Genomic DNA, 8,900 nt, shown 5'->3' with positions numbered 1-8,900 from the left:
CAGTCCTGGAACTCTTTTTGTAGACTAGGCTGGCCTCAGACTCACAGAAACCTGCCCACCTATGCCTCCCCAGTGCTGGGATTAAAGGCATGTGCCACCATGCCTGGTTAGATTTTTCTTTCAAATAAATTTACATCACCGTAAGTGTAGCCTCTAATGGGCAGGGTTTATGCTCAAGGTGACTTTCAGATTGTCCAGTGCAGCTTGAGAATTCTCTTTAGCATATTCTGTTGATCTAGTGGCAGACCAGATATAAGAGGCCTGATGAAGGAGCTTTGATTTTAAGTGCTTGCCTTTGTTCTTACTGGCACGTTCATCTACCCTACCTTGTTGACACTTCAGTCCTTTGCTGATACCAGAACTCAGCCTTTTCAGCCTTCCAGCATTGACTGGGTACCAGTGCCTCTCCATGAATCCTTCTAGGCCTTCGGCAACTCTTTTCTGAATGACAGCACTGGATTTCCCAATTCCTCCTTTTGTGAGTATAAATATTCACTCTATGTAACTTGTTTGTTTGTTTGTCTAATTTTACAGGATCTCATAGTTCAGCCTTGAGTCTCAGATAAAACAATGACTTTGGACATTTAAAAGACCAGATTGGGGCTCTCTGCTCCTCCCTGTTCCAGAGACAGCCGCATCTTTCTGTGCAGTGCCAGCCTCGTTCCCGAGACACGATGGTGAAGGTCGGAGTGAACGGATTTGGCCGAATTGGACGCCTGGTTACCAGGGCTGCCCTCCAGACTGGCAAAGTTGAGATTGTTGCCATCAATGATCCCTTCATTGACCTCAACTACATGGTCTACATGTTCCAGTATGACTCCACCCATGGCAAGTTCAACGGCACAGTCAAGGCCGAGAACGGGAAGCTGGTCGTCAACGGGAAGGCCATCACCATCTTCCAGGAGCGAGATCCCGCCAACATCAAGTGGGGTGAGGCTGGTGCCGAGTACGTTGTGGAGTCCACTGGTGTCTTCACCACCATGGAGAAGGCTGGGGCCCACTTGAAGGGCGGAGCCAAAAGGGTCATCATCTCCGCCCCTTCTGCTGACGCCCCCATGTTTGTGATGGGTGTCAACTATGAGAAGTACGACAACTCACTCAAGATTATCAGCAATGCTTCCTGCACCACCAACTGCTTAGCCCCCCTGGCCAAGGTCATCCATGACAACTTTGGCATTGTGGAAGGACTCATGACCACAGTCCACGCCATCACTGCCACCCAGAAGACCGTGGATGGCCCCTCTGGGAAGCTGTGGCGTGATGGCCGTGGGGCTGCCCAGAACATCATCCCTGCATCCACCGGTGCCGCCAAGGCTGTGGGCAAGGTCATCCCAGAGCTGAATGGGAAGCTCACGGGCATGGTCTTCCGTGTTCCCACCCCCAATGTGTCCGTTGTGGATCTGACATGCCGCCTGCAGAAACCTGCCAAGTATGACGACATCAAGAAGGTGGTGAAGCAGGCGTCGGAGGGCCCACTAAAGGGCATCCTGGGCTACACTGAGGACCAGGTTGTCTCCTGTGACTTCAACAGTGACCCCCACTCTTCCACCTTCGATGCTGGGGCTGGCATTGCTCTCAATGACAACTTTGTGAAGCTCATCTCCTGGTACGACAATGAATTTGGCTACAGCAACAGGGTGGTGTACCTCATGGCCTACATGGCCTCCAAGGAGTAAGAAGCCCACCCTGGACCACCCACCCCAGCAAGGACAGCAAGAGAGACCCTCAGCTGCTGAGCAGTTCCTGTCCCATCTCAGTCCCCGATACTGAGCATCTCCCTCAGTTTCCATCCCAGACCCCCAGAACAACAGGAGGGGCTTAGGGAGCCCTACTCTCTTGAACACCATCAATAAAGTTCACTGCACCCATCAAAAAAAAAAAAAAAAAAAAAAAAAAGACCAGATTGGGACTGCTGAGACATTAGGCCTTATGGACTGAGTGTAGCTACAGGGCCCTCAGTGTCTCCAAATGAAAAGACAGCTATTACAGACTATATCCTGTAGGCCAATTTAACAAATTCCCTTTTAACATATATTTACTCTATCAGTTCTGTTCCTCTAGAGAACTCTGACTAACGCAGAGATCTATCATAGGCATGAACCCCTGACATTGTGAGGCCAATATGTTCCCAGACATGCAAGGTGGGTGGTTAGGTACAGGTTCTGTGGGAGGTTGCAAAAAATGTCTCCTGAAGGTCACCACACAGAAACTTTCATCAGTACAGTGTGTACTCAGAATAATATTGACTCCAGTATCTGGAGCATTCCATGGCCTACTCCAGGGAGCAAAGGCTCCATCACAGCTGAAACCTGAAGGCCCAGGAAAGCTAAGAGAGGGTCTTGTGGGTGGGCTTTCTCTTTTCCATAATATGGTGTGTTTTTATAGTTTCCTTAGAGTCTGTGGTATCTCCATGCCAAGTGTGAATCCTTCTATGTCATAGTGCTTCTCCATGGAATGGAGGAAAATAAAGCCAGACTCAGAGTGTGAACAGGATGAGGACAAAGTAGTGAACTGTTCCTTCTGGGGTCAAGGCAGAGTGGCCACATGACCAGAATAAAACAGACTCTGGGAATGGAAACAAGGAAGCGGAGACCTGAAGCCAGCACCTGTGAAGTTCTGGCACCTGCTAGCACTGTGAGAACCTCATGGTGGAACCTCAGAGCTTGACCCCCCCCCCTTTAGCCAGGCCCTGTGGGGGTGGGTCAAACGCATAAGGAAGCTAAGTGCATGAAGTGGAACCTCTTCATACAGATGGTGAAAGCCACTTGGCAGAGCTGGCAGGCAGGAAAGGATTCTAGTCATAGCCCAGGGCTCCAGGTTTACAAGTCTGCTTGTGGCCAACAATGCCTATCCTAGAGGCCCTCAGCTGGTGTGCGGGTTAGAAAAAAGAAGGTCCTGAGAGACAAGGAAGAGCAGCCTGCTGGGAGCATCCAGGCCACAGGGAACAGAAGTTTGCAGGGCTTCCTAATATCTTCCCTTTTCCTCTTGCAGGCCCTCCTGGAGTGGGAGTTGGAAAGGCATGTGATTCCCTTATATGTCCTTTTCTGGGTGCAGGGTGGAGCTGAGCATCCATTGTGTGTGCAGAGATTTAATGTTTCCCCATCAGCCATGTGTGATCCCACCCATAGCTCAGGGGTTGGGTGATTCATCACAGGGTACCAGAACTGGGATAGGAGTCTTGGGCCCAAGAACAAGAGGCTTCCCACTTGGATGTGGTTCACAGAAACACAGGTCCTGAAGACATCCCTGGTTCCTGTGATTTATGGACAGGAGCTGCTCAGCTAATGGACCAATATGCCAGGTTCTGTTACTCAGGCAAGAAATTGCTAGATCCTCTGGTGAGACATGAGTTGCATGTAACCACTGATGTCTAGGATACTGGGGCTGTACCCTGGAGAGCCACGATTTCTGTTGGGTCACCTGTAACCCCAGAACTGCCAATGCTACTTCCCTGTGGAGTGCATGCATGGGGTTTACAGTGTCAGGGCAACAGGGCTGTTCCTCTTACCAAACTGAAAAATGAGCCTCTCACCCAATTTATCTCACTTTAACATGAGACTCAGTGTTGCATTCTGTATGGTTCACAGGACCTCCTACCCTATCCCTGGCTATTTGGTGTCCTGTCTTGTCTCTTCCATGTTAGAAACATGCCATTCGCTGTGTGTCCCTCTCACCCAAATCCACATTTCAGCCTGAGACTAACTAACTCAACTGAATTGAGATGGACAGTTCTTTTGGGTCTGTCTGGTGTTTGCAGGCCCAGGAGAGGCCAGTCCTGAGATGCCTTACCTTAAATGCCTAGCCTCCAGGATGTTGGTCATTGCACTTCTGTAATTAGCCCCTCAACCCTCACCTGTGGTGGCTTCTCAGGGCAGCCAAGTGGACTGAAGTAATGTTAGTGTAGTGTCTGGCTTAGCCACAGAAGGCTCCCTCCTGTAGCACCATACACCTGCAAACTCATCTCTTCTCATCTTCTCTTGAAAAGCTGCAGTGCTTGGAGCAACCTCTCCTCCCTTTGGAGGAGTCTTGGGTGTGTTAACCTCTCACTGTCACCTACTGATGTTTTATCTATGTACCAAGCTGTGGTCTTTTCTGTAGTCCATGACTGTGCAGAAGACAGGCACATTTTCTCCACGGTACAGAGGTGAAAGTCAAGAGCATGCAGTGAGTGAGGAAGCTGTGATGACCCCTGCTCAGCTTGGGGGAAGGAAGGAAGGAGCTGGAGTCCTGAGCCACATGAGAGGGGAGAACCAGAGGCAAAGCTCTGAAGACTAGAGTTACATAGGAAGGGAGAGATAGGGGCAGAGGAAGTTTCCCATTGGCAGTCTCAGTCACGTTACCATCCCCGTGTGAACCTTAAGTCCTCTCTGTAGTCAGGAAACACCTCAGCAGGCACCAAGGTTAGGACCTGTAAGTGATGGGAATTCGACAGGGTCTTGGATAGGACCTTGAGTGTAGTCATGTGGGCTGCACAAAGCAGCAGCCACAGACTGCTAGGTTTGATGGGGGAGGCTGAGAGTTGGCTGCCCTGAAGTCATGCACACGTGGGCATCCTGGGGTCGCTACTCAGGTGGCTGATGGCTCCCCAGGTCAGCAGCTGATGGGGTAAATCATGGCGTTGTCTGGGCTTTCTTCCTTGTCCATCCATGCCAGCTTCTGTCCTCACTTTGGTATTGCTACGTGGTTGATATTGGTACGGTTGACATCGCTTTTGGTAATTCAGACGGTAGACATGTTTCTGATTCCACTTTCCATGGTATTACTGCCTTCTGATGCATTAAATGAAAGTATTTGCAGAGTTGTGGCCTGGAGTGAATATTCAAACCCTGGAAAATTCTAGTGAATATTTTAAAAACCTTGCTTCATTTGACTCTAATGAGGTTAACAGGGAAACCTAGCAACACTTACTCAAATGGCAGATCTGAATATTTATTTTGCTTTCAGCGTTTATGTGCTGGACAGCTCCTAGCGCTTGAACATGAAGTGCCTGGATAGGTCGCTTCTGCATCCCTATAACCAAAAACACATGCTAGAAACCACCTGATGGGCTAAAGGGTTATTTGGTTCCAGGGTTTGAGAGTATTTTGTAGCAGGCCTGGTGTGGTTTAAGAAGCAGGTCCTTCATGATGGACACAAGTGTTGGAGGCTTGTCTACATGGTGGTAGGGAGGCTGGATGGGTGACAGGGAGAGCTAGGTCAGGACCAGAGGTAGTTATGACCTTCAAAGTCCTTTCCCCAGTGGCCTATCTTTGTCATCCAGACTCCACCTTTTATAGGCTACACAGCCTTTCAAACAGCGTCACCAGCTGGAAGTCCAAGTGTTCCAGCAAGGGATCCTGTGGGGGACGTTGCAGATTCAAACTGTGGCAGTCCACACCCAAAAAGAGGAATATTAATTTTACTTGTGTAGTGATGGGTCCTTAGGCCAGCCCCATGCCTGTGGTAGTACCTACCAAGAACCAGGATCCTGTACACATCCATCTTGTGGTGGAAATGGGTCCTCAACTTCCCTCCCCAATAATGGCCTGCTGGCCTCTGGATTGCTGGGTCTTCCTTCTCAGTAGTGAGTGGAGCTGGCTAACTGATTGTTTCTCTCAGATCCCTACAGGAGTCAGAGAACTGGCTTCTCTCTCATTCATTTCTCAACTGATTTCTCCTGAGATGGGAAAATGGGAAACTATAAATTGGCTCCAGGAATGATCTGCACTCTACTTCATGACTGACTCCTGGTTCCTTCTGTGCAGCTGTCATTGGTGCGGGTGTCCTGAGATGCCATCTCTGTCCCCCCCACTGACTGTCCCCTCTGTGTTCACTTGTATATAAGTTGTAAGACTTGCAGGTCAGAACCACATTAAATATGCTAAGCACAGCATCGTGGGTTCCCAGGGGCTGTAACTCACCACCTCTCCAGAACACCTCCTCATAAACCTCGCCCGAGCGAGATGAAAATTCAAACACAAAGGTGTGCCTCATGCCGAATACGTTGCATGTTGCACCATCTTCCTCGGCAGAGGTCTCTTTCTAACTCACCGTTGTCATGGTGAGATATCTTTAATCAGACTTAATGTCTGGGTCCGTGTAGACCTGGCAGGTCTGAGATGGAAGGCCACAAAGTGGGTTAACAAACGTTCTTATGGGGAGCAGTGTGGGGCAGATGCTCAGAGGGACTTATGGAGAGGTAGGAGGTCAAAGCTGGAGCATGCTGGGAATAAAGACCCTGGCTTGGCCTTAGACACCTGGTCTTCTAGTGCTACTGGGAACAGCAGTAGGCTGAAGGTCAGTCTGAAAGCTCAGGCTTCTGTGCTATCCATAGGGGGAAGCTTGAAGAGGTAGGTGGAGCCTGCTGAAAGTTCTTTATGCTCCCACAGAACGCCGTGGGGTCCTTCTTGCTGTCGGCTTCCTTCTCTCTGGCTTATGACATGAAAAGATTTTCTGTGCTACCTTGCCATCATGCACAGGCTGAAAGCAATGTGGCAGGTTGACCACAGACTAGAACCTCCCACATTGTGAGCCCAAAACGACCTTTTCCTCTTTTTAAGTTAACTATTTCAGGCATTTTGATATAGTGATGGAAAACTGATTAACATATTTCCCTCTTGGGTGATGGGGCTGCTTCCTAGGGTCCTAGGGCCCCCATTTTATTTCACAGCCGTTTGCCCCATCATTACCCACACCCCTTTACTGTTCTCTCAGTACTTAGCAGTGGGAAGGCAGAGACGTCTGCCCGGATCTTGGAACTCAGCGAGGCTCCCACAGGTCAGCACCACCAATGAAGTCCCTTGCTTCCGTTTCCTGGCCTCTGTCTGTTTGGGACAGCTTGGAGAGTCACTCTTTGTCCCACTAGAGGCCTGAGGAGTTACCCGGAGCTGAGAGATTTAACAGCCTTTACAGCCCTGCCATTCTGGAGGCTTCCTGGCCCCTGGTGATCAGGAAACCCTGAAATGAAGCACAATGCTGTGTTGTCAGTGTGCTTCACTGGTAACGGCCTGTGAGAGCAGTAATGCTTAATGAGAGATGCTGTGTACAGACACCGTACCTCGCTGGAATACAGAAGGCATCAGAGAGCTTGCTGTAATATCATGCTACTCCACTTGGGTTCATATTAATAAATGATAAGCAACCCTTGTACTTGAGGAAAAATGGGAATCTAATGGCCTCCAATGAGGTGGCTATAGCACATGCCTCTGCAGCACAGTGGAGCGGGGCTGGAGCTGATTTTGCATTTTGTAAATTGGATGATGGGAGAGGCTGAGAGGCCCACAGCCACACTCTCTGCTTCCTGCCTGTCTTTGTTTTATTTGTTCAAATGACGAAGAAGCCTTCCTGGTACTTAGGGAAGCAAACCCAGCTTTCCAGTGTGTGACTAGAGGTTTGTCGTGCTGTTACCGGGGAGGAGGTGTTGAACCTTGTGCTGCTGGTGTGGCGTCGGGTCTGCACAGCTTTGAAGATCTGAGTTCTGCACACCACTTGCCTTTGTACTTGAACATCATTCTTGGGGATCTCAAAATGAGGGAAGTTCATTAGTTGTTCTCAGGGATGATTTTCATGTGAGATCATTTCGGTGGTAAAGGTGGAAAAACAGAAAGAAGCAGGACTGCCGAGCTTTGGTGAGCCCCACCTAAGCTGCCCAGGGGTGGGATCTGACTCTATGTCTGCTGAAGATGTGGCTCCTCCCCAAGCCGTGTCTTCATTCATAACCAGCTTCCTGTGACTCCCCATAGGCTCCCTTCCCAGCAGCTTTCATGGGCACAGTTACCCTTTACAGCCAGCATTCTCTGAGGCTGTCTTTTGAAATACATCTCTGTCACCTTCTTAGCTGATGCTCCCTGTCACCCATGTAATTCCCTGTGTCTGGATAATGAACAAGACGGGTTGGGCATCCGGCTGGCCTGGAACCAAATTGTTGTTTCCCCATTCCTGTGTATATCAGGCTGGTGAATTTGTGGTCCTCATCTGGGAGACTCTTAGGGGATCCATGGGCCTTATGTCCATAGTCAGAGTCTCTAGGGTTTTCTGACCCACAGGCAACTCTTAACATCTCTGTAGTATTTAGAATAATTTTCCAGGAGACATTTCTCACATTTTATCCACAGACCTCATTATGACCTACATGGAAGGTAGATAGCCTAGTATCAGGGAGGCATTGGGGGAAAAACCTCAGTCCCTGAAGCCTTGTCTCTATGATTATCTATGCAGTGTGGGCACCTCTGGGCTGGGTCTGAGCATGCTCTCTACTGTCTCCTCCAGGTCCAAGCCCTTCCTGTTGACTTGGGACTGTCCTCTTGATATATCATGGTGGGTCTATGTCTTGGTGCAGGGTTATCTTTTCAGGCCTTGTGTGTCCAGGAAGACAGTATTGCCAGATGTTAGCTCCAGGTTTTCATACACCACAGAGGCAGTGGGATGGTGAAGGAGTCTTCTGGTGGCTGTAAGCTGCACCATTCCAAGTGTCTTATTTGTTTCCTGCTTCCTCTGAAGATGTGGTGACACCCAAGTCTGTGAGTTCCTGACTGGCTAGGGTGAAACGGGACCATTCAGATAGTATGGGATGGTGTGATATCTCCTGAGGGGCTGCTCCTTAGTGTCCCTAGAGGAGGACCGGCCCTGAACTCATCAGCCACAGAGTTTACCAATCACACAGCATAGCCCTAGGGCTTCTAATGCAAACTCAGAGCCACGTGGTTCATTCTTGGCTTTGGAGTGATGTTATGACAACCTCAAAGCCACTTGGGGCCCTTAAAAGGGGGAGTAAAGAGACTGACTTGTGATAGACCAGGGTTAGGCCCAGAGAGGCAACCTTCTTCTTTGGACCAACAAGGTGGCTGGGTCACACCAGGGATGCTGGAGAATGATGCTGTTTCTGGAAGATGCAAGGAAAACTGTTCCAAGTTGAAGGGACA

The 8,900-nt window shown here is 49.5% G+C and overlaps 1 protein-coding gene across 1 annotated transcript; it reads left to right on the top strand.

The window, feature by feature from the left end:
• The first annotated feature begins 604 nt into the window (after positions 1-604).
• Positions 605-1,870, top strand: LOC128116313 (glyceraldehyde-3-phosphate dehydrogenase-like). Its single transcript, XM_052747494.1, has one exon. The coding sequence runs from the start codon at positions 675-677 to the stop codon at positions 1,674-1,676; it is 1,002 nt and encodes a 333-aa protein (XP_052603454.1). The 5' UTR covers positions 605-674; the 3' UTR covers positions 1,677-1,870.
• The last annotated feature ends 7,030 nt before the right edge of the window (positions 1,871-8,900 follow it).

The sequence above is a fragment of the Peromyscus californicus genome, unplaced genomic scaffold, assembly GCF_007827085.1.
Source record: "Peromyscus californicus insignis strain IS unplaced genomic scaffold, ASM782708v3 Scaffold_20__1_contigs__length_68692818, whole genome shotgun sequence".
In the NCBI taxonomy this organism is placed as follows: Eukaryota; Metazoa; Chordata; class Mammalia; order Rodentia; family Cricetidae; genus Peromyscus; species Peromyscus californicus.
Note: the sequence above shows the minus strand (reverse complement) of the source record. Positions and strands in the feature narration are given on the sequence as shown.

What these genes read in the sequence shown, in the direction of transcription:
- LOC128116313 (XM_052747494.1), top strand. Translation starts at nt 675, where the DNA reads ATGGTGAAGGTCGGAGTGAACGGATTTGGCCGAATTGGACGCCTGGTT.